Source organism: Hemiscyllium ocellatum, chromosome 3 (genome assembly GCF_020745735.1).
Source record: "Hemiscyllium ocellatum isolate sHemOce1 chromosome 3, sHemOce1.pat.X.cur, whole genome shotgun sequence".
Classification (NCBI taxonomy): Eukaryota; Metazoa; Chordata; class Chondrichthyes; order Orectolobiformes; family Hemiscylliidae; genus Hemiscyllium; species Hemiscyllium ocellatum.
Window position 1 is genome coordinate 19809241 of NC_083403.1, and position 26530 is coordinate 19835770.

Here is a 26530-nt window from a genome sequence, read left to right on the forward strand (position 1 = left end):
ATCAAGAACCTATGTACCTCTGCCGTACAAAGTATTCAAAGACTCTACTTCCACCTCCTTAAATTTAAGTATTATTTATTGTACTCGATTCACTTTTCAATTTGGAGATGGGGAAAAGGGTAGAGAGATTTGGAAGAATGAGTTAATGACTAACAAACAACTTTCAATATAAATATGTTTGCAGTATGAATATTAAGTAATAAAAAATATCATTACTGGCTTGGGAATTGGTGGTAAAAAATAAATGTAGAATTTGTGGCAGTAGCTACAGAAATTGTGTTTGTCTTTCTAGATATTGATCTGAGTAAGTTGAGACTCATCGGAGGTTAGATTTGGGTCGAGGCATAACGAAAAAACAAAAATATTGGAAATTCTCAGGAGGCAAGGCAGCTTCTCTGGATTGAGAAACAAAATTAACATTCGGATCAAAGATCAATCACTACAGCCCTTATGAGCATTTCCCAGATTTTATATTTTAGTTTTAGTTTTCCAATTAATTTGCCGAGTACAGGAACGATAGAAAAGTGGTTAGTAGCTGTTTTCAGACTAGAAGGAGGTTTATAGTAGAGTTCCCAGGATTTTAAAAAATTATTTATTCATGAATTGTTGGCATCACTTGCTGGGCCAGCATTAATTGTCCATTCTTGACTGCCCTCAAGAAGACGGTGGTGAGGTCCCTTCCTGAACCACTGCAATTTATATGGTGTAGGTACCCCATAATGTTGCAAGGGTCTATGTTACGGCTGTGTATACAGGACAAGATTTCAAAATTTGCAAATGACAAAACATGAAGATATTATTAACAGTGAGGAGAATACTGTAGCACTTCAAAAGGACATGGAGGTAGGTGAATGAGCAAACAAGTATCAGATGAAATTTGATGCAAAGAAGTGTGAAGTGCTTCATTTTGGTTATAAGAATGTTAAGACACGATATAACACAAAAGTATATAATTCTAAAAGTAGTGTAAGAGCAAAGGGAACTGCGTGTATGAATAGGGGCTTTATCAATAGGGGCACAGAGTATAAAAGCAAGCAAGCAAGCTGGGTACAACATGCAAGGAGAACATTACTTTGGTCTCAACTGGAGAATCACATCAGATTTTGGACAGCACATTTGAAGAAGGTATGAGGACATCTGTGAGGGTTCACAAGAGTACTTCTATGCATGAAGATTGAAGAATTAGGACAGTTTTCCACGGAGAAAAAAAAGGCAGAAATGAAATTTGATAGAAGTATTCAAAATCATTATACACCCATTCAAATACAATTACTTACAAACTATCAGACTCTGTACCACAAAGAGCAAACACAGTTTGTTTACTGTCACAGCTATTTTGTATGTTGTCTTGTAATACCTGCAGATGTAAACCCTAAAAAAAAATTACAAGTATAAATTTCAACAGTTAGTCTGAAATTGCAATTTGCAGTTGTATGCACTAGTAATACACAGAAAAAATACATTGCTTATGAATTTTATTACCTCCTTATCTTCAGAAAGTATTATCCCTTTGCTTGGAAACCAATGGTATCTGATCCAAGTAATCACTTTTTTTAAAAAATTGCACAAGTCTTGACAAGTAAGCTGTTTGACTAAGGCGGCATCATAGCCAAGCACAACTCCAGTGAAGGGACAAAACTACAAATGTTCTACTATTTTCAGGAGATATGGCTATGCAGTCATTTATCATAGAATTTTGAGAACAAATAGATTGAGAATGACAAGCTCATATTTAATTGCCATCTTAAATTTCAATTTTACATAACCAAAATAGTTACCTGAGATCTGGGAAATGTCTCTGGACCCACAGATGCAGCGTTCAAACCTAATTTATTCAAAGCAGACAAATCTTGACCAACAGGCTGAAGATTTTCCAAAGTTTCATGTGGAAAGCCTAAACAAGTAGAACACTTAATTTAAATGTAATATGCAGATTTTTACAGTTACAAATGCTCAGCTGTCTAGGCACAATTCCTCCTAAACAAAAAAAACTAGGATCTCAACATATGAAATCTGAGCAGGAGTAAGTTTTTCAGCCCTATAATCCTGTTCTGCCATTTTATAAGCTCATAGCTGATTGGATTTTGTGGCCGTAACTTCGCTCTTCTGCTTGATCGCAAAAATACAACTAGTTTTTGATTCAAGGACTACTTTTTTTTGGGGGGGGTGGGGGCAGCTATTTTTTCATTGTTGTATGATGCCATCAAGTAACAACCCTTCCATATTTCTGTTGATATTCAGGATAATTGGACTCTCAGAAGTAGATTGAGAATAATTCATCAATATCATCAATCATTATCAACTCCCCATCAAACTTAAAGCCATGACATACAAGGAAGGCATTAATTTCCCAGATACTACAATATTTTGTACACATTGGTACAAGACAACATGTATAAATTACCATAATATTTTAAAAATTACCACATTTCTAGACACAAAAAGCCATCACCCTAAACACATTACACAGACTGGAGAGGTCACAGCTATTACATTTCCATTATGCCTACATAAAGCTAGAATATTTCACCTAGACACTTAAGATAATAGTTCCTGCAGCTCTGAAATCTGTCCGTCTCAGCCTTGAATATACTTAAATGACCCAGCCTTCATAGCCCTCTGCAATAAAGAATTCCACAGATGCAATATCATTTGAAAGAAAAAAATCCTCATCTTGGTCTTCAATGGGTGACTTCTTCTTAAGATAATGCCCTCTGGTTCTAGATTTTCCATACAGCCAAATCATCTTTCCTTCCAAACATCCGAGGAATCTTGCACATTTCAGTGATGTTTCTTGAACTTCAATAAGTACGAGCCCAACTTATGCAAACTCTCCTCATAAGAAAATCCTCCCTACCTGTGGTCAACTTAGTTAACCTTCTCTGAGCTGCCTTCAATGTCTATGTCTTTCATTGTACAAACGGACCAAAATTGCTCACAGTGTACCATTTGTGATTTGATTGGTGCCTTGTATATTTTAGACAAGCCCTAATTTAGTTATTGTTGTGTATCTTGTTATAAAACACAGTGAAAAATGTTGTATAATGTCACCATTCTCCTATGCCATCTTAAAACACAGAAAAAGAAACCAAAACAAAGAATATAAAGGCAGAAAAATTAAGAAATAAAGAAGGTGTTCAACTTTACAGTCCTTCGTGTTCAATGCTACATCATGATCGCCAGGCATGAGTCCCTTTCACAGCACTGCTGCCGCTGGAATGAAAATCACTAATCTTCAGAGTCATCTTGTCTCCAACGACACCCTTGCCAGTATGAGTCTTCGCTGGACCTCACCAATGCTACTGTGTACCACACTGGCCTAAACTCGACTCTGCCACCACCTTGACTCCACTTCGGGCCCACCTCACCGATGCAACCGTTGCTGATGCTGCCAGGTCTCATACTGGGCCCAAACCCGCCTCCACTGCCGTTTCCATGAATCTGCGCAGAACGCAGATGCCATAGGGAACCCAAACTTGTCACCCCAGCAGCAGCCATGACTTGGCACTACCACCACCTCAACAACACAGAAGCCACCAGGAACCCAAACTCACATCAGACGCTGCTGCCATAAGCCCACACTGTTGGGCCCACTCATCGTTGCCATTACCCCACGACCAAGCTAATATCTCATCAAGGGGTGGGTAAAATAAAATAGAAGAGAAAAAAAAATGAAAGCGAGGAGAGAGAAAAAGAAGAGCGGACAAAGCAGATGAGCTCAGGCTCAGCAGCCCTACTCTACCACCATCTTACTGGAAGCTATCCTAATTTCAGTCCCTTTGAAATTAAGGCCAACATTCCATTTACTTTCCCCACTATCTGTTGAATTTGAATGCTCTCTCATATTTTAAGATCCCTAAATCGCTCGGTGTTGTAGCCTTCTGCAGTCTTCCTCCATTTAAATGATATTCTGCGTGTTTATTCTTCCTGCCAAGATGCATAACCTCACATTTTTCCACATTATATTCCATTTGCCAAGTTTGATATCTTGATCTACTTCTTTACTGCTTAGCCACCTTCCCACAGTACCTTTCTATGTAAGCGCAAGCTGTAAGACCTGGTCTTTGTTTGATGTCCAGGCCCCAGAGACTCCCTTCAGGTGAAATAGGTGTCTCTATTACTAGTGAGACAAGCCTTATATTCTTGGTTTAATTTTTGAACTTAAATTCCAGCATCTGGAATTGTGATGGGATTTGAAATCATACCCCCATGGAACAATAGTCTGGGACATGAATTACTACACCAGTGGAGTTACTACTAGGCCATTATCTCTCACACTAACATCCTTCCCCATGGTAGGCTACTGCAAAAAATACGGAGGTATGGCATTGAGGGGGAGTTGGAGGTTTGGATTAGGAATTGGCTGGCTGGAAGAAGACAGAGGGTAGTAGTTGATGGTAAAGGTTCATCTTGGAGTGCAGTTACCAGCGGTGTTCCACAAGGATCTGTTTTGGGACCATTGCTGTTTGTCATTTTTATAAATGACCTGGAGGAGGGGCTAGAAGGTTGGGTGAGCAAGTTTGCGGATGATACGAAAGTCGGTGGAGTTGTTGACAGTGAGGAAGGATGTGGCAGGTTACAGCAGGATATAGATAAGCTGCAGAGCTGGGCAGAAAGGTGGCAAATGGAGTTCAATGTCGCTAAGTGTGAAGTGATTCACTTTGGTAAGAGTAACAAGAAGATGGAGTACTGAGCTAATGGTCAGATACTTGGTAGTGTGGATGAGCAAAGTGATCTTGGTGTCCATGTACACAGATCTCTGAAAGTTGCCACCCAGGTTAATAGTGCTATGAAGAAGGCATATGGCGTACTGGCTTTTATTGGTAGAAGAATTGAGTTCCGAAGTCCTGAGGTCATGTTGCAGTTGTATAAGACTCTGGTGCAGCCACATCTGGAGTATTGTGTGCAGTTTTGGTCGCCATACTATAGGAAGGATGTGGAGGCACTGGAACGGGTGCAGAGGAGGTTTACCAGGATGTTGCCTGGTATGGTAGGAAGATCGTATGAGGAAAGGCTGAGGCACTTGGGGCTGTTTTCATTGGAGAAAAGAAGGTTTAGGGGTGACTTGATAGAGGTGTACAAGATGATTAGGGGTTTAGATAGGGTTGACCATGAGAAGCTTTTTCCACGTATGGAGTCAGCTATTACGAGGGGGCATAGATTTAAATTAAGGGGAGGTAGGTATAGGACAGATGTTAGGGGTAGATTCTTTACTCAGCGAGTCGTGAGTTCATGGAATGCCCTGCCAGTAGCAGTGGTGGACTCTCCCTCTTTATGGGCATTTAAATGGGCATTGGATAGGCATATGGAGGAAAGTGGGCTAGTGTAGGTTAGGTGGGCTTGGATCTGCATAACATCGTGGGCCAAAAGGCCTGTATTGCGCTGTATTTTTCTATGTTCTATGTTCCACAGTACTCAGAATTAAATACTGTACATCAGCTGAGACCAAATCAGTGATTTTAAAAGGCATTTCAAAACTATTTACAATTATTTACCACAGCACAAAACAAAACTGAAACTCACCATTTTGAGATCCAAACATCAAACTATGTTGATTCCCCAGGGGTTCAGGTTTAGGTCTTATGGGATTTTCTGTTCTAACTGGAAGAAGATTCTGAGATGCTCGATCCCTAAAACATCTATTAAAAATAGCATATGACCAATTGTCTGACTCACAATAAAACAAAGTAAAATATATAGCAAACAAGGTTTTAAAAATTATATTAATAGTGATATATAAGCATCAAATTGTTAGTTATGTAACAAACTTACATAAGATTATCTTTGCAGTATCTGGCATATCAGGAGGTTTTATTTAAAAAAGATAACAAACTGCACCTTATATACATGTTCAGACTTCAAAATGTGGCATAAACAGTGATTATTTTTTTCTTGAACATAACACTTTTACATTCTTCACTCATAGTGTCCGAGTGTCACTGGCCAGGCCTACATTTATTGCCCATCCCTAACTACCCACTTGGTGCTGGTGAGCTGCTTTCTCAAACTGCTGCAGTTTTGGGGATGTTGGGACACCCATTGTATTTTTAGGAAGGGAGTTTCAGGATTGTACCTAGCAAAAGTGAAGGAAGAATGAGTGATATAGGTCCTAGTCCCATCCTTATCGGTGGAGAACACAGGTTTGGAAGGTGATGTTGCAGGAGCCTTGTAAGTTATTGTAGTATATCTTCTAGTTAGTACACACTGCTATCACTGTGTGTTGGTTACAAACGGAGTGAAAGTTGAAGGTAGTGGATGGGGCTGCCAATCAAAGCAGGCTGTTTTATCATGGATCGTGTCAAGCTTATTGAGTATTGTTGGAGTGGCACTCATTCAGGCAAGTAGAAGGCATTCCATCACACTCCTGACTCATGCCTTAAAAAATTATGAAAAGACATTAGGGAGATAGGACCCAAGTTACTCATTGCAGAATTCCTAGATTCTAACTTGCTGTTAAAAGCCACATTATTTAAATGGTGTGGTTCGATTTCTGGTCAATGAAATTTCTTTAAGATGTTGATGGTGAGGAACTCAGCAATGGAAACACTATTGAAAGTTAAGGAGCAAAGTTAGACTCTCTCTTGCTGGAGATGGTCATTGCCTCGCACTTGCCACTTGTGAGTCCAAACCTGATCAGGTCTTACTACATTTGGACAAGGAGCAGCAAAATCGATGTTTCGGGCAAAAGCCCTTCATCAGGAATAAAAGGGCTTTTGCCCGAAATGTCAATTTTGCTACTCCTTGGATGCTGCCTGAACTGCTGTGCTCTTCCAAAATCTGGTTTCCAGCATCTGCAGTCATTGTTTTTACCTACATTTGGACAAGGACTACTTCAATTTCTGAGATGTTGTGAATGATGCTGAACTCTGAGGATCTTCTCTGATTGCACGTCAGTCATTGATGAAGTAGCTGAAGATGGTTGGGTCAATGACACTACCTGACAAATGGGACTCTTGCAGAGGTTGAGTCCCTACCTCTGCACTAGAAGACTTAGGTTCAAATCCCAAGATTTGAAAATAGAAAATATCTGCTCTGAGAAACTACAACAGTGGCATCCTGAGGCTGAGATGACTGACCGCCAACAAACACATTCCTTGTGCTTGTATGCTAGAATTGTGAGGGAGTGCATTTATGAAAGTCAAATAGTAAAAGGGAATATACTGAGAGGGGTAGATGAAGTGAGAGATTATGGCTAGCAAGCGAACAGGTCTCTAAAGATAGCAGTACAAATAGATAAGGGAGTAAAGAAGGCACATAGATTGCTCTCTTTCATTGACAGAAGTATAGAACACAAAAGTAGGAATAGGAGATGGAAACTGTCTAAGACACTAGTGAGGCCACAACTGGAATACTGCATACAGTTTCTGGTCATCACCTTAAAGTGAGGATGTAATTGCTCTGGAGAGAGTGCAGAGAAGATTTACTAAAATGATGCCAGGGCTGGAGAACTGTAGTTAAGAGGAGAGGTTAGTATTGTCTTCTCTGTTCCAAGGAAAACGGAAGGATGACATGATTGAGGTATACAAAATTGTGAGGGATAGAGATAGAACAGACAGGGTGAACCTGCAGCAGGATTAGAGGAGACATGAAGATAAATGTTTTTTTACACAGAGAATGATGGTTGTTTGGAATTAACTGCCTGAGTTGGCGATGAAAGCAAAGAGCCTAAACTCTTCTTAAAAGTACCGAATCTGCATTGTACATGTTGTAAGCTGCAGGGCTATGAGCTGTGTGCAGAAAGAGGAGATTAGAAAAGGCATCTGGCTGTCTTTCGGTTGACATGGATAAATCGGCCATATGGCTCACTTCTGTGCTGTACCATTTCTATGGTTCTGCAACTCCAAACAATGGAGAATGGCCTCAGATTCTAATTAACACCTCTTTTGCTATGCCTTGGCAATGCCATACTTAGTCAAATGCTAGATACCACAATTTCAATTTTCTACACAAAGCATTTACTCCACTTAAACAGTCATGATGCTTCTTAACAATGACTACTTTATCGAAGCATCAAAAGATACTTTCTAATAGCTTCTGGTATTTTGTTTTCCTTGCACCTTTAGAAGGTCGTTTGCAGCATTTACTTACATTAATGCAAACTGTAGTGGTTCTGTTTGCCGAGCTGGAAGTTTTAGTTGCAAACGTTTCGTCCCCTGGCTAGGAGACATCATCAGTGCTGTGGAGCCTCCTGCGAAGCGCTTCTTTGATGTTTCTTCCGGTATTTATAGTGGTCCGTCCTTGCCGCTTCCGGGTGTCAGTTTCAGCTGTCCGGTGTAGTGGTTGGTATATTGGGTCCAGGTCGATGTGTTTGTTGATGGAGTTTGTGGATGAATGCTATGCCTCTAGGAATTCCCTGGCTGTTCTCTGTCTGGCTTGCCCTATGATAGTAGTGTTTTCCCAGTCGAATTCATGTTGCTTGTCATCTGCGTGTGTGGCTACTAGGGATAGCTGGTCGTGTCGTTTCGTGGCTAGTTGGTGTTCATGTATGCGGATTGTTAGCTGTCTTCCTGTTTGTCCTATATAGTGTTTTGTGCAGTCCTTGCATGGTATTTTATAAACTACATTAGTTTTGCTCATGTTGGGTATTGGCTCCTTTGTTCTAGTAAGTTGTTGTCTGAGCGTGGCTGTTGGTTTGTGTGCCGTTATGAGTTCTAAGGGTCGCAGTAGTCTGGCTGTCAGTTCTGAAACGCTCCTGATGTATGGTAGTGTGGCTAGTCCTTTTGGTTGTGGCATGTCCTCGTTCCGTGGTCTATCTCTTAGGCACTACAGCGGACAGCTGAAACTGACACCCGGAAGCGGCAAGGACAGACCACTATAAATACCGGAAGAAACATCAAAGAAGCGCTTCGCAGGAGGCTCCACAGCACTGATGATGTCTCCTAGCCAGGGGACGAAACGTTTGCAACGAAAACTTCCAGCTCGGCGAACAGAACCACTACAACAAGCACCCGAGCGACAAATGTTCGCACAAACTTTGATTAATGCAAACTATTGAATAAAATTTGCTGTGTTGTTTAAAAATATATACTTTTTGAATTAATTTCTTCTTCTGAAATTGGAAGCAGATGGAACAGCATTTTTTAAAAAATGGTTATATTCACCAATAAGGGGAAGAAATATAGGTACACTTTTTATATCCAAGAGCTCTTGAGATTTTCTCATGGGCTACATTTTGGTTTTAAGGAGCGAAAATTTCATTCTTACTAACTCATTTATTAGATGATGTAATTACAAAGTAACAAAATATTTTGTATTTGTGTTGAACTATGTAGTATTGGAACCCTCAGAAACTGAGTAATTAATATTTTCAATAATTGCCAACTACCCAAAATACTTAAAGCAACAAAACACAAAGGAAAACGTTGATCTTTTAGGCACCAAAGAAACTGAATTGGCACAAAGCAACAGGCGCACATGGTGCTTCCCAGTAAAGGCTTCCATGATGTCTCACTCACTCACCTTCCCTTCCTTCTTACTTACCTTGTTTGGTGCTCTTCCAACCTCAGGCTGTTCCTCTCACATGTCATTGATAGGCTATCTAGGTAATACATTCAAGAGAAAACTAGGGTGGTTGGATGAGCAGTTCCTCTCATGTTCTGCCCATTTACTTATGGTGGTGGCTATTCAGAACATTCACCCTGTGATTGAATTTTTCTGGCAGTTTTGAGACTTTAGGAATGAATTTGCTTGTAACATGCGTTTTGAAGCGAAGTTCCATCCAATTTAAAAGATATTAGTTCAAAGCAAATAGAATTACTTTTCATTCAAGAATGGACAGGTCAAAGTTAACATGGTTCAGATCCAAGATAAACCTTTTTTTTGCTATTTTTAAATATTATTATTATATCTCTTTCTCTAGCACTATTTTCCCTGGTAGAAACAGAAAAACAGCTAAGACATCAGCATATTTCTATCAATTAATTGGATCCCAGACTTTGATTTTCTTTAATACATTCTATTTTGAAACTGAAACATATGTCAGAGGTAGTTTCTTTACTCAGAGTAGTAGGGGCATGCAACAGCCAGCCTTCAGTCGTAGTAGCGGTAGACTCACCAATTTTAAGGGCATTTAAATGGTTATTGGACAGATATATGGGTGAAAATGGAATAGTGTAGTTTAGACGGGCTTCAGATTGGTTTCATGGGTCGGCACAGCATTGAGGGCCGAAGTACTGCACTGAAATGTTCTATGTTCTATAAGCAAACAAACACACTTAAAAAGTTAACTTAAATCACCTAAGTTACCTGCATAAGAAATGTAAATTCTGCCAAATGCATTTTATTTCAGATCTTCAAAAGAAATAAAAATTCAACCTGTTTTTGTCTTCAAAAGAAATAATCAACAATTTGTTTCCAACCCAGATCACAAAAGTGAGATAGTTCTTGAAATACAAAACCCTAGGTTTATCTTTCTCAGCTCTACCACCCAGGTCTGCCTTACCCATAGTGATGTATTAACATATCCACTGGTTCTGCAGAATGTTGAATGCCTTTCTGAAAGATGCTATCAGCTATCTGAAAGTTGCCTTTCATTTCAAGCACATTTGCCCATGCAAGATAGAGGGCAGCTGATTTTATACCAATCTCTTGACTATACATGTAGTTGTAAAAATCCAGTGGTGTTGTGCTGCAGTTTATCTGGAAAAAGAAAGAAAATGCTATGTAAAATTAAGTTAAAAGTTCTGCAGGAGCTTTCAAACAATCAAGAGTTACATCAAGGCAAAATTTAAAATAATTAAATACATGGGAAAACCTCTCCACTATCAGAAATCATACTTGGCACACCAGAAAATGATGATGTTTGTGGCAGCCCAGTCAAAACAGCACCATGACATTTCTGCTGGAATTCTTTACTCTAGAGTTCTAGGTTCAATTAATCTTCAGTTGCATCAATGGCATGTCTTCCATCATAAAGTCAGAGTGGGATGTTTGCTGATGATTGCACGGTGTTTCACTTAGAAGTACTCATGAGGCAGCAGTCCATGGCTGCACGCAGCAACACACGGACAACATTCAGTTCGTCATTCATGTCACACAAATGCTGACAAAAGAGAAAATCTGTCTTTAACACATCACAGAATCCATTTATACTGTGTCCGTTTTTTAGGGGGCCAGAGTCCCAATGACTAAGAATGAGGGTCTTGTAAGTACAGTGGCTAAATTAGATCACAAACTGCAGTAACTAGTTCACCTCTTGATTTTAAAAATCCTTTGGACCATTTACAAGACATAAATTAGGCATTTAATGGAATACTGTCCATTTAACTGCTGCTCTAACAACATTAGTGAAGGTCAACTGCATCTCTTGTACAAACCACCAAACTGGACTAGAGGCCTGTGACCAGTGGAGTGCCACAAGGATCGGTGCTGTGTCCTCTACTTTTTGTCATTTACATAAATGATTTGGATGCGAGCATAAGAGGTACAGTTAGTAAGTTTGCAGATGACACCAAAATTGGAGGTGTAGTGGACAGTGAAGAGGGTTACCTCAGATTACAACAGGATCTTACCAGTCCTATACCAGTCGCAGGCCGGAGGATACACGATAACATCCACCTGGTCCGGGACCTGATCCATTTCTGTCGACGGGCTGGTCTGCCAAGCACCTTCCTGTCTCTCGACCAGAAGGCGTTCAACAGGATCGAACACAAGTACGTGCTCAGGGCTCTACAGGCATTTGGGTTCGGGATGCAGTTCCTTGTCCGGCTCAGACTTTTGTACGCCGCCACAGAGTGTCTGGTTAAAGTGAACAGGTCCCCGACGGCGCCCCTTTGCTTCGGGAGAGGGGTACGTCAAGGCTGCCCCATGTTCGGCCTGCTGTATTCCCTGTGCGTGGAGGCATTCCTGCGCCTCTTGCGGAGGAGGCTGTCGGGACTGGTTCTGCGCGGCGCGGGCATGGGGGTGATCCTCTCGGCCTATGCCAACGATGTGTTCCTCACTTTCACCGACCTGGCTGACCTGGGGAGGATGTGCGAGTGCCAGGCCGTGTACTCGGCAATGTCTTCCTCCAGGATCAACTAGGCCAAATGTTCCAGACTACTGGTGGGACTCTCTGTCAGAGGAGTTACGGGGGCTCAGCTGGAGTACCACCCATTTCCTCTACCTGGGGGTCTACCTCAGCCCGGCTATCTTACAGGATTCGAGTGCTGGTCATAAACCAGCTGGTGGCCGCCATGCTGTGGTACCGGCTGGTCACTTTGGTCCCTCCTCCTGGTTTTGTCGCTGACATCAAGAGAACATTAGTTGACTTCTTCTGGGACAAAAAAATGCACTGGGTTGCTGCACAGGTTCTGAGTCTCCCTGTTGAGGAGGGCAGTCAGTCACTGGTGTGTGTCCGCACCCAGGTCGCGACATTCCGCCTTCAGACCTTGCAGCGATACGTTTATGTCGAGCCTCCTCCTAAGAGGTGTGCCCTGGCGACGTATTTTTTTCCGCCAGGTGCGTAACTTCATCTATGACAGACAGCACCTGTTCGTCAACTGTGACGGTTTGGAGATCGCCCTCGAGACGCTGCCTGTCTTTTGTCAGGACCTGATCACTGTCTGGAACATGGTCGAATCGCATCGCGCCTACCCTCCGGCAGGAGTAGCGGCTGTCGTCAGGGAGCCGTTGCTCAGGAATCCACACCTCCGTACTTGCGGGTTTAGTGGCTGTCAGAGGGGAGGGCCATGGCGGCGATGGTGACCAGGGTCGGGGATGTGCTGGGAGGCGGGGGCCTGGGCTGGACGCTGCCGCAGGACATAGCGAGCAGGGCAGTGGTAGACATCCGGTATGTGGCCTCCACCATCCGACGCCTTAAAATGGCGGTGCTCGGACCCAATGTAGTGCACCAGTTGGAGGATGCTCAGGTGTGCGGTGGAATCCCGTCTGCCCGGACGGAATTTTACATTGGCCCGAAGGTCGCGTACTTCCCACGGGAGCCTGTGCCCCACAACCTGAGCCGCCTCTGGAATTTTAGTTTTGTCCCTTTTAAGGATGTAAAAAGGCGGGCCCTGTATCGACTACTGCTGCACACCTTCCAATTCTTCTCCCTCACCCACCGCCCGGAGACGCCTTGGCGTGCCCATTTGCCACCGGGAATTGGGGATCCCCAGTGGAGGGCGCTCTACGCGGGAGGCCTCCCCGTTTCTCTCGGGGATCTGAGGTGGAGGGTGCTGCACGCAGCGGTCCCCTGCAACCGCAGATTGCAGTGGTTCACGGAATTCAAGCCCAATGGCTAGTTCTGTGGTACTGTGGAGTCCGTAGACCATGTATATATTGGGTGTGGGCGTTTGCACTCCCTTTTTGATTTTCTCAAAAACCTCCTCTTGTGCTTTTGGTTGCACTCCAGTCCCACTCTCCTGATCTTCGGGCGCCCGGTACGGAGGAGGGAGGGCAGGTCTGAAGACCTCCTCGTGGGTCTGCTCCTGGGCCTGGCCATAAATAGCCGTGGGCCGTGGAGGAGGTCGTTAGGGCCGACTGCCTGCCCCTCTTCCGCAGCTACGTTAGAGCATGGTGTCTCGGAAAAGGAGCACACAGTGTCCACCAACACCCTGAAGTTGTTCAGGGAGGGGTGGGCGCCGCAGGGAGTGGAGTGCATTATTTCCCCCTCCAACTCTATTTTGATTTGATCTCTGCCCTCCCCTTCACTGTTTGATCACACAGCATTGCCCTTTGATGTAAAGGGCACCGCTTGTCACTGGCCACTCGGTTGTTTCCTTTCTTCCTGGTGGTGGAAATTTGAATAAAGATTCGTGCACCTTGTGTCTTTCACTGTGTCTCACACCTGCACACACACAGCATGGGTGCTGGGAAAAAAAAAACAAGCAGCAAAAAGAATAAAAATGAAAAAAAAATAAACAAGAGTGTTAGAAGTTCTATTCACTACAAAAAAATACAACAGGATCTTGACAGATGGGCCAATGGACTAAGAAGTGGCAGATGGAGTTTAATTCAGATAAATGCGAGGTGCTGCATTTTGGGAAAGCAAATCTTAGCAGGACTTATACACGTAATGGTAAGGTCCTAGGGAGTGTTGCTGAACAAAGAGACCTTGGAGTGCAGGTTCATAGCTCCTTGAAAGTGAAGTTGCAGGTAGATAGGATAGTGAAGAAGGCGTTTAGTATGCTTTCCTTCATTGGTCAGAGTATTGAGTACAGGAGTTGGGAGGTCATGTTGCAGCTGTACAGGACATTGGTTAGGCCACTGTTAGAATATTGCGTGCAATTCTGGTCTCCTTCCTATCGGAAAGATGTTGTGAAACTTGAAAGGGTTCAGAAAAAATTTACAAGGATGTTGCCAGGGTTGGAGGATCTGAGCTAAAGGGAGAGGCTGAACAGGCTGGAGCTGTTTTCCCTGGAGCGTAGGAGACTGAGGGGTGACCTTATAGAGGTTTACAAAATTATCAGGGACATGGATAGGGTAAATAGGTAAAGTATTTTCCCTGGGGTCAGAGAGTTCAGAACTAGAGGGCATAGGTTTAGGGTGAGAGGGGAAAGGTATAAAAGAAACCTACGGGGCAACTTTTTCACGCAGAGGATGGTATGTGTATGGAATGAGCTGGCAGAGGAAGTAGTACAATTTCAATATTAAACAGGCATATGGATGGGTATATGAATAGGAAGGGTTTGGAGGGATATGGACCAGGTGCTGGCAGGTGGGAATAGATTGGGTTGGGGTATCTGGTCGGCATGGATGAGTTGGACTGAAGGATCTGTTTCTATGCTGTACATCTCTATGATTCTATGACTCATTTAGACATAAAATTAGACAGATGACAGGAAAGGAAGTACATTACAACCTGTTTAGGAAATGAAGGCAGGTAGGTAGTTACAGCCTAGCTGAATGAAGTATTGTAATAAGACTGCAGGTATACTCAAACATGCCTATGCATGCCATAAGTGCTTCCCTTCCTATCCAACCAACAGGTGAGAAAATGCACACTCACGTCATCACATCAAAAAATGTGTCTCAGAGAAACAAAATAATTTTCAGACAGCCAATGAAAATATTATAAAATTGGAGATTTACAAAGTCAAAGAACTTGGGGGAAAGAATCAAGATGCAAGAAACAGCATCCCTCCATTGTTGTTTTTCTCTTATGCCTTTCTTTAAATCTCCTTAAGCTGCAGTATTACATTATAAACAAAAACACAACCATCAAACCTTTTTTGTATCTAAACAATTGCACCTTACTTTTAAAAGTCAAGAAATCTGTGTGAAGGACAAAACCATCATGCAAGTTACTACCAGGATTAAAAATATGTTGAATATTATGAATAGAGTAATGTCAAGTTTCCATTTTTAAAAGTTAATAAAGCAATAAAGGAAACTAAAATATCTCTCAGTTCTGAACTACAACAGGAAGGAGCAGGTGCTTAAATTCCAAAACAGATCCTCTTTCCCTTTAGTATATAATACTAAATATTTTTAAAAATATTTCCAACCCAACTACTTGCAACTCCACTGGATGCACATTATCTTGCTTATTATCATTAAAAATTTGTAAAATCGTAACAGATTAAAAAGCTTATACAGATCACTTGCCAGTTTCAACCAGTAGTTGACATATCTTGGATCGTTGGAATACTTCTTGTCACCTATAAAATTCTTTACAAGCTTCTCCAACACTGAGACCAATATGTCTTTCTCAGTCGGGGGAAGTAAAGGTTCTATCCATTGTATAAACCTAGAGTGATAGGAAATGAGATGTGAATAACTTTTCAAAGAATGGAGACTTAAGAAAAAACTTGCAGAAACTTTCAATTTTTACCTGTCCCATAAATCCAGTGGATCATTGCCTGCGTAGCTTTGTATCTTAGCCTCAAACATCCTGCAGACATAAATAAATGTTAAATATTAATTTGTTCACATCCCTTACTTTTAAAGACATTACATAACTTATGATCACATCTGTTTTCTAGTCAGTATGAAATATGCAAAGAATGTTATAGTAAAAACAGAACTTCCCTTTGTTATGGGGAAAATCACCAGTCTTGGAGTCAGAATCAGGGTTCAATGACAGAGTTTATTGCACAAGGAAATACCGGAGCTCCGGGGAGAGAAAAACACCAATAGCACAGTGGTCAGCTGCAATTCTTCTGTCGACCCAGAGCACTTGTCAAGATACTTTTATACATCTTGTAATACAATAGGTCAGTGATGAGATTATTGTCTTTGTAGCATGGTTTGCTTATAATTATCATTGTATCGAAAAACTATTCTGCAGTCATTGTCAGTTCCAGCACAGCCTTTGTTAATTTCAGCGTGGTTGTTGTTAGTTTCAGCGCAAACATTGTCAGTTTCAATGTCTACACAGAAGTCCATTGCTCTAGTAACGGGCACTAATCACTCTTCCTGAGAAGGACAATTACTGCAACTCTGGCTATTAGCACTCTGTATCAAGTCCGTATCAAGCTGTTAGCATTTCTACAAAAGGTATTGGCTGGACCCAGATACTTCGGCGAGCAGTGTACGTTACTCATGTGTATTCTCTCCCCCACCTGCCTTAAACTAATCAACTAGGTTTCGAGTACATTATGCTGGCATTCTGGTGGCCCCAGGCAGCGTCTGTATTTGCGCTGCTGTCTCTCTACATATTGTGGTCCGACGACCATCTTATGTATCAATGGCTCAGCAGCCATCTTGTGTGCATCTCCAAGAGAATAAATAGATATGTTGTACTAAGACATACAGGTAACTTCGACACCAATGTTTATCAGTCTTTGTCCAGTAATGTCGCTCACTGGGATTAGAAGTTAACTAATTGAAACACTATTGCATAAACTGGATCAAAGATGACACTATAACTGTAGGGAGGTGAGAGGCTTCTGGTATCATCACTAGACTATTAATCCAGAGACCCCTGGATTTGGGTTTTGGGGATCTGGGTTCATGTTCACATCCCACGAATGAATCTTGAAAAACAGCACGGAAACAGACCCCTTGGCCCAATTTGGCCATGCTGACCAGATATCTTAAATTAATCCAGTCCCATATGCCAGCATTTGGTACATATCCTTCTACACCCTTTCTATTTATGTACCCATTCGCATGTCTGTTAAATTGTTGTAATTGTATCAGCCTTCAGCACTTGCTCAGCAGCTCATTCCATACAGACACCATTCTCTCTGTGAAAAAGTCACCCCTTAAATCCCTTTTAAATCTTTCCATTCTCACCTTAAACCTCTAGTTTTGGACTCCCCTACCCTGGGGAAAAGACCTTGGCTATTCACACTATCCTTGCTCTTCATAATTTTATAAACCTCTAAGGTCACCCCTCAGCCTCTGATGCTCCAGGGAAAATAGCCTCAACCTATTCAGCCTCTTCCTATAGCTCAAACCCTCTAACCCTGGCAACATTCTTGCAAATCTCTTATGAACCCTTTCAAGTTTCACAACATCTCTCATACAGCAGGGAGACCAGAATTGAACACAGTATTCCAAAAGTGGACTAACCAATATCCTGTACAGGCACAACATGACGTTCCAGTTTCTATTCTCAATGCACTGACTATGTACCAAATGCCTTCTTCACTATCCTGTCTACCCGCCGCTCCACTTTAAATGAACCTGGACACCAAGGTCTCTTTGTTCAGCAACACTCCCCAGGAACCTACCATTAAGTGTATAAACCCTGCCCTGATTTGCCTTTCCAAAATACAATCCTCACATTTAACTAAATTAAACACTACCTGCCCATCTGATCAAGGTTTCATTGCACTCTGAGAAAACCTTCTTCACTGTCCACTACACCACCAATATTAGTGTCATCTGCAAACTTACCAACCATTCCTCCTATATTCACATCCAAACCATTTATATAAATGACAAAAAGCAGTTGATCCAGTACACAGCCTTGCAGCATATCGCTGGTCACAGGCCTCCAGTCCAAACTTCAACCCTCAACCACCATCCTGTCTCCTACCTTCAAGCCAATTTTGTATCCAGGAATTGATCTAATTATAAAATGCTCTTACTGGGAAAACAGGTCCATAGCATAAGTGCTTTTCTCCCCCTTCAATCAATACCATCCAAATCAAAGTAAACTGGTTGTTTATTCAACTATCATTTATCAGGCATTAGTAGGCAGAAATTCTTGACAATATTTGTCTGCAACACAATACAACTAGTACATTTTATCACTGGTACATTGTCCCAAGGAATTAAAGAATTGTAATACTTCAGTTTTTTTTTCTTTGACTAATTTCTGGTTGTGCAGCATTAAACGCAAATTGTGCACCTGGACAATGGACGTGGTGGGGAAATTAAAATTCATGATGATTCCACCCAGTGACTTCTGCCTTCTGGTGGAAAGTGCATACTTCAAAGTGTGGAAACACCAGCTTAAGTTGCTCTTTGAGTTTGTTAACCATCATCATATATCCTTGTAGCTGCACAGTCACACAAGGCAACACTCAGATCCTAGATTTTTGTCTACATACTTTGAATTTACAAAACTTGAGTTGGTCCTATGTACAGTACACCACTTCAATTCTTATCAACTCACTGAATGGAACCATTATATCCTTATACATGATGCTAATTGACAGATATAATCTGTTCATGTTTTGTCTTTAGAACACTCTCTAAACCATATGACTTGAGAGTTTTCTTACTTGAGATCAATCTTGTTCTTTCTTATTATTATATCCAATCCAGTTTTGAAATCTCCAACTCAATTAGTCTTAACTACACTGCCATCAGGGAGGCTAATAATGGAGGCTCAAGAACACCAGATACAAGTGTGCCCTCCAGGTTTTTAGACTGCACTATCATATATGAAGTGCCAAGCATGTATCATTATCTCTACATAAACACTGATAGTTAAAGGAGACTAGTTGCCCATGAAGTAAAATGTTAAGCAATGAAGCCATCAGCTTGATTGACATCCAATTCAACAATTTTCACATTCACTCCCTTCACCAGAAATGCACAGTGGCAATGGTAAATATCATCTATGAAATGCAATACAGGAATCTTGAGGCTCCTGAAATGGCATCTTCCAAGTCTGTGACCACTGTCCTCAAAGCAACAGACATATGGGAACAATCCCTTCTGAAAGGGTCTTAATGAAATACATATAAACTACATCAACGGCCCTACACACTTAGTCACCTTGAAAAATTCAATCAAATCCAATCGGCACAACCTCCCTCTGACAAAGCCATGTTGACTATCCCTGATCAAAACTTTCCTCTCTAAATGGAGACAGTTTTCTCCTTCACTATTTTCTTTAATAAGACCATAAGACATAGGAGCCGAAATTAGGCCATCCAGCCCATCGAGTCTGCTCCACCATTCAATCATGGCTGATACGTTGCTCAACCACATTCTCCCATTTCCTCCCCATAACCCATGATACTCAAGAACCTATCTACCTCAGTCTTAGATATATTCAATGGCCCAGCCTCCATAGCCTTCTGTGGCAATGAATTCCACAGATTCTTCACTCACTGGCTGAATAGGTTTCTCCTAATCATCGTTCTAAAAAGGTCTTCCCTTTACTCTAAGGCTGTGCCTGCGTGTCCTAGTCTCTCCTATTAATGGAAGCATCTATTCTGTGCAGGTCACTTAGTATTCTGTATGTTTCACTCACATCAACCCCTCCATCTCATTCTTCTAAATTCCATTGTGGATAGACCCAGAGTTCACAAACATTAATCATATGTTAAGCTTTTCATTCCTGAGTCCATCTTCATGTACGTCCTCTGAACATGCTCCAATGCCAGTACATCCTTCCTGAGATATGGGGCCCAAAACTGCGCACAATACCCCAAATGTGGTCTGACCAGAGCCTTATAACGCCTCAGAAGTACATCCCTGCTTTTATATTCAACATCTCTCAAAATAAATAGAGTCATAGATGTACAGCATAGAAACAGACCCTTCAGTCCAACCTGTCCATGCCAACCAGATATCCCAACCCAATCTAGTCTCATCTGCCAGCAGCCAGCCCATATCCCTCCAAACCCTTCCTATTCATATTCCCATCCAAATGCCTCTTAAATGTTGCAACTGTACCAGCCTCCACCACTTTCTCTGCTAGCTCATTCCATACACGTACCAACCTCTGTGTGAAAAAGTTGCCCCGTAGGTCTCTTTTTTATCTTTCCCCTCTCACCCCAAACCTATGCCTTCTAGTTCTGGACTCCCCGACCCCAGGGAAAAGATGTTGCCTATTTACCCTATCTATGCCCCTCATAATTTAGTAAATCTCTATAAGGTCACCCCTCAGCCTCCGACGCTCCAGGGAAAACAGCCCCAGCGTGTTAAGCCTCTTTCAATTGCTCAAATCCTCCAACCCTGGCAACATTCTTGTAAATCTTTTCTGAATCCTTTCAAGTTTCACATCTTTCTGATAGGAAGAGGACTAGAATTGCACGCAATATTCCAACAGTGGCCTAACCAATGTCCTGTACAGCCACAATATGACCTCCTGTACTCAATACTCTGACCAATGAAGGAAATCATACCAAACGCCTTCTTCACTATCCTATCTACCTGCGACTCCATTTTCAAGGAGCTATGAACCTTCACTTCAAGGTCTCTTTGTTCAGCAACACTCCCTAGGACCTTACCATTATGTATTTATCTGAATTAAACTCCATCTGCCCATCTGGTCCAGATCCTGTTGTAATCTGAGGTAATCCTCTTCGCTGTCCACTACACCTCCAATTTTGGTGTCATCTGCAAACTTACTAACTGCACCTCTTATGTCATCATTGTCTTCCTAACTACTGATTTAACCTGAAATGTAAACCTTCAGAAAATCCTGGACTATAACTCCCAAGTCTCTTTGCACTTCAGAATTCTGAATTTTCTCCCCATTTAGAAAATAGTCCATCCCTCTATTCTTCTGACCAAAGTGCATGATCTCACATTTGCCCACATTATACTCCATCTACTACTTCTTTACCTACTCTCCTAGTCTGTTCAAATCCTTCTGCAACCTCCCCAGCTCCTCAATTGCTTCATGTCCCTCTACCTATCTTTGTATTGACTGCAAACTTAGCCAGAAAGCCCCAGTTCTTTCATCTAGATTATTAATGAATAAAGTAAAACGTTGTGGTCCCAACACTGAGCCTTGTGGAATACCAATTATCACTGGCTGTCATCCTGAGAAAGACTCCTGGAAGAAACAAATCAAGGGAGTACACAGCTAATGGCAAAACACTAGGAAACTCAGAGGAACAAAAGGATCTTGGGGTGCTCATTCACTGATAGCTGAAGGTGGCTAGACAGGTTAATAGGATAAATCTTCGAGTAAAAAATGAGGTCTGCAGATGCTGGAGATCACAGCTGCAAATGTGTTGCTGGTCAAAGCACAGCAGGCCAGGCAGCATCTCAGGAATAGAGAATTCGACGTTTCGAGCATAAGCCCTTCATCAGGAATAAAATTATTCCTGATGAAGGGCTTATGCTCGAAACGTCGAATTCTCTATTCCTGAGATGCTGCCTGGCCTGCTGTGCTTTGACCAGCAACACATTTGCAGCAGGTTAATAGGATAGTTAAGAGTGCACAATGGATGCATGCATTTATGAATTGAGGCATAGATTATAAAAGCAGGGAGGTTATGTGAGAGCCATACAGAACTTTTATTAAGCCATAGCTTGGGTACTGTGTACAGTTCTGCTCACCACACCTTAGGAAGATTGTGATTGCACTGGAGGGGGTTCACCAGGATATCGCCTGGAATGGAACATTTCAGTTATGGAAAGAGGCTAGATAAGCTTGGGTTTGTTTCTTTGGAGTGGAGAATGTTGAAGGAGGGATCTGATAGGGATGTATAAGACTATGAGGGGCATGAGAATGAGGACTGCAGATGCTGGAGATCAGAGCTGACAATGTGTTGCTGGAAAAGCGCAGCAGGTCAGGCAGCATCCAAAGAGCAGGAGAATCGACGTTTTGGGCATGATCCCTTCTTCAGGAATGCACTTTTCCAGCAACACATTTTCAGCTCTGATCTCCAGCATCTGCAGTCCTCACTTTCTCCTCGAAGATTTTAACCTACTGTGAATCCTCTTGCAAGGATGCCTTCCTTGAAGAAGCTCTCTTCCTCCCACTACACTCATTCCTGAAGAAGGGCTCATGCCCGAAACGTCGATTCTCCTGCTGTTTGGATGCTGCCTGACCTGCTGCGCTTTTCCAGCAACACATTTTCAGCTATGAGGGGCATGGACAGGGTGAATAGAAAGCAGCTACTCCCCTGAGTTAAAGGGACAAGAACAAGGGGACCTAAGTTTAAAGTGAAAAGGCAGAGGGATTACAGGAGAACATAGAACATTACAGCCCAGTACAGGCCTTGTCATACTAATCTGAAGCCCATCTAACCTACGCTATTCCATGTACGTCCATATACTTGCCCAATGACGACTTAAATGTACTTAAAGTTGGCAAATCTACTACCATTGCAGGCAAAGTATTCCATACCCTTACTACTCCCTGAGTAAAGAAACTACCTGTCATCTGTCCTGCATCTATCATCCCTCAATTTAAAGCTATGCCCCCTCATGCTCACTGTCACCATACTTGGAAAAAGGCTCTCCCTGTCCATCCTACCTAACCCTCTGATTATCTTATATGTCTCTATTAAGTCACCTCTCAACCTTCTTCTCTCCAACGAAAATAGCCTCAAGTCCCTCAGCCTTTCCTCGTTAGACCTTCCCTCCATATCAGGCAACATCCTACTAAATCTCTCTGCACCCTTTCCAAAACTTCCACATCCTTCTTATAATGCGGTGACCAGAACTGTACACAATACTTCAAGTGCGGCCGCACCAGAGTTTTGTGCAGCTGTAGTATACATGGTTCCGGAACTCGATCCCTCTATTAATAAAAGCTAAAACACTGTATATCTTCTTAACAACCCTGTCAACCTTGGTGGCAACTTTCAAGGATCTGTGTACCTGGACACTGAGATCTCTCTGCTCATCTACACTACCATTAGCCCAGTACTTTGCAGTCCGGTTACTCCGACCAAAGTGAATCACCAAAGTCCACATTATACTCCATTTGCCACCGCTCAGTCCAGCTCTGCAGCTTATCTATGTCTTGCTGTAACCTACAACATCCTTCGTCACTATCCACAACTCCACTGACCTTAGTGGCATCTGCAAATTTACTAACCAACCCTTCTATGCCCTCATCCAGGTCATTTATAAAAATGAAGGATAGCAGTGGACCCAACACTGACCCTTTCGGTACACCATTAGTAACTGGACTCCAGGATGAACATTTCCCATCAACCACCACCCTCTGTCTTCTTTCAGCAAGCCAATTACTGATCCAAACTGCTATATCTCCCACAATCCCATTCCTCCGCATTTTGTACAATATGGGGAACCTTATCGAACCCCTTGCTGAAATCCATATACACCACATCAACCAGTTTACTCTCATCTACCTGCTTGGTCACCTTCTCAAAGAACTAGATTTGAGGAAAATATATTTTCACTCAGAGGGTGGTGTGACTCTGGGACACACTGGCTAGGAGGGTAGTTGAAGTGGGTAACTACACAAACCTGAAAAAGTACTTGGACAATCATTCGTAGAGTCATAACATTTAAGGCTATGGGAAAGAAGCAGGAAAGTACCTACGACTGTGGGTTCATATTTCTGGTGGGACAGACTCAATGGGCCAAAGGGTCTCTTCTGCATTCTACGATACTAGGGCTGGAGAGGCAAAGTTTGGACAAGGGTATTCAGCACAGCTCCGTCAGCGGCAAGAAAATGTCGAACAAGTTTTCCAATTCGTTTTTCCCTGGTGATCATAATCATTTTTTTTAAAAAAAAGTTGCAAACTCTTGATTATCAAGAATGGTGGGGGAGTTTTCTAAACTTTGTACCCGGGTCAAAGGGCAGTCATTTCTTTGCTTTCAACGCCCCAGTGTCACCAACACTTTAAGATCAGCTACTGTTTTCTGATTTATATGTGTGCAGAAATGATTACCGCCAGATTTTTAAAAGAAAAAGCAAGCCTTCTCTCGTACGCTGCTTCCTCCCCATGAGTTTCCATTTCAGCTGTTACTGCCTGTACATGTGGTTCAATGGAGCCATTCAAGGGGGCATCGGATGAGTATTTGGGTACAAATGGTGAAGGCGGGGAGATTCACACTCGGGAGCGGTATTCATATGAAGAGCTGGTGTGGGCACGACGGGCCGAGTGGCCTCCTTCCGTGCCGTCACAATTCCGTGATCGCCCTTCCTTCGCCTGCTTCGAACAGCGATCGGGGATTCGTGATTACCCCGGCTCCCGCGCCAGCCCAACAGGGGAGAAGCCGCTGAAAATGCACTTACTGCCAGGTCTCTTGAAAGTCCATGTTTCCGCCGCTGTCCATGTTTGCAGCAAAACCTGCCGCTGTCCCTGAGCCCGGGAGCCGGCCGCTCGAGCTCGATCTTTCAAATTACAACCGCCGCCGCGCTCCTCAACCGCCATTGGCTGAGCAGTGCGCGTCTCGCGCTCCCTCACCTTTCACCTCACGCACAAGCAGCCAATCAATGGCGCGCTTTCCGGCCACCTTCCACTCAACGCTCCCATGCCTTTCGACAGCTCCTGAGTTGGAGTTGAAGGTCTTGGATTGGGGTGTACACGTACACATATACATACAAGTTTGTAGGGTGAATTTGTATCTGCAGAATTACATTTTATTTTGCTCCTGAGTTGGAGGTGAAGATATTGGGCTGGGGTGTACACATACACGTATAAGTTTGTAGGGTGAATTTGTACTGGCAGAATAAAATTTTATTTTGCTCAAAAGCTGCATGAATCCATGTAAGATTCTGTAAATCCCTTTAGAAATAGAATCAGTCTGATCATCAGGGCACAGACAGCCTCACACAGGGCACCTCATACCTTCAATGCATTATCTGAGCTTACGTGGCACCTACTATTAAAGTTCACTTGAGAATATAACTTTTTTAAAAGGTTCCAGGATTTACATATGAAAGAGCTGAGACCAACATAGTAATTCTAAAAGATGAGAAACTTAGCAAACAATCCAGGTCTTTTTCAATATATAGTTTCATTTGCATCACACTGGAAACTTTTACTATAAATTCTGTGTCTTATGATCTCATACTCTACAACCATTTGATGAAGGAGCAGTGCTCCGAAAGCTAGTGCTTCCAAATAAACTTGTTGAACCATAACCTGGTGTTGTGTGATTTTTAATTTTGGACTATAACGTGGTGTTGTCATGATTTTTAACTCTCTATGGCTTGGCCACGCTTCTACGACATACGTGCACACTCACTACTGAAGGGAAGGGTGTCACATCTCCACACATGCACTATTAGGGTCTAGTCGAGTTTTTGTCAATGGCTATATTAGAGATCCGCAGTGATTGGGAACACCACTGATTGATTTGGAACACCTAAGACAGAATTTAAGGAATCAGACAGCCCAGGGCGAAACAAAAGCAGACGTTGATGGAGAAACTGCCAACATCCGTGCAAAAGGAAGCAGAATGAACATTTCGAGACCAGTAACCCTTCTTCAGAGCATTCTGGAAGCTTGCTGGACAAGACCATTTGGATCTGAACTCTCCACCCCATACCTCTATTTGCCCCAATTACTTATGTTATTTATTTTTGTTTTACATGAAAAATACTAAATATCAGATTTGAGAATCACCAACAAAGCCATTTGTTGCTCGTCCATAGGTAGTGAGCTTCTGCCTTGAGTGTAACTGCGTATGCTCATTAGGACAGTTGAGAGTATATCACATTACTATGGATTTGAAGTCACAGACTGCTTACTAGATTTCCATCCATTAAACAACAGTGTGGTAATGATATTCAAGAATATCACTACCATCCAAGAAAAAGCTGCCTGACTGATATAAGTTGCACTCAGCAATTTTCCTTTGTCAGCAGCTATACACGCAGCCTCTAGCACATGAAAAGGGCCAAAGCAGCAAACGTGTGTGGCTGCTATCACATACAAGCTCCTCTCCTAGCTACACGTCATCCTGACTGGGAATCTCTTCTTTCACTGCTGCTGTGTCAAAACCAATAATATGTGGATTGCAGTAGTTCAATAAATTACCTCTAGATCACTTTCACAAAGGCAATTAGGAATGAAGAACAAATGCTTGCTAATGTCCCATGAATAATTGTTTAAAAATGATAATCGCTTACTTCCAGTTCAATTACATCAACATCTTCAGCATCACTTCACTAAATCTGCTGTTGAAAACCTAAAACTTGTCTATGGCATTTCTAAACAATACCATTTCACTGCTTGACTAGCCTCCCATTTCACTCTCCTTTCTCTAAACCTGGGCTTATTCAAAATTCTGCCTGTCACAGCCATTATCTATACACAGATTGGATTACCTGCTTAAAGGGTGAATTTTAAAAACTACGTGGGATAAATTTATAAGATAAGCAGGGGAATTAACCTCCAGTGGCCTTGGTAAATGTTAACAATTGAAAAAATAGATAATTTTGTCATCATCAAAATGGTATAAATGGGAGCTTGCTAAGTGCAGGCTAGCTGCTACAATTCCTGCACTGCAACAATAACTACACTTCTGAAGTTCTTAATTT

The 26530-nt window shown here is 42.2% G+C and overlaps 1 protein-coding gene across 2 annotated transcripts in view; it reads right to left on the bottom strand.

Moving 5' to 3' along the window:
* The window catches only part of bub1 (BUB1 mitotic checkpoint serine/threonine kinase), a 64138-nt gene extending 39733 nt beyond the window's left edge, over window positions 1-24405 (bottom strand). The window contains exons 1-7 of one of the 2 annotated variants that reach the window (XM_060855939.1): window positions 24278-24405; window positions 15752-15811; window positions 15526-15667; window positions 10442-10638; window positions 5524-5639; window positions 1779-1894; window positions 1278-1372 (exon numbers count right to left, since the gene is read on the bottom strand). In XM_060855939.1, coding sequence (XP_060711922.1) covers window positions 1278-1372; window positions 1779-1894; window positions 5524-5639; window positions 10442-10638; window positions 15526-15667; window positions 15752-15811; window positions 24278-24318 — 767 coding nt within the window. In that variant the 5' untranslated portion in view covers window positions 24319-24405. Of the gene's footprint in view, window positions 1-1277; window positions 1373-1778; window positions 1895-5523; window positions 5640-10441; window positions 10639-15525; window positions 15668-15751; window positions 15812-23574; window positions 23602-24277 lie in introns of those variants that run through there. The other variant, XM_060855947.1, reaches the window with a different exon arrangement.
* Between the last annotated feature and the right edge of the window lie 2125 nt (window positions 24406-26530).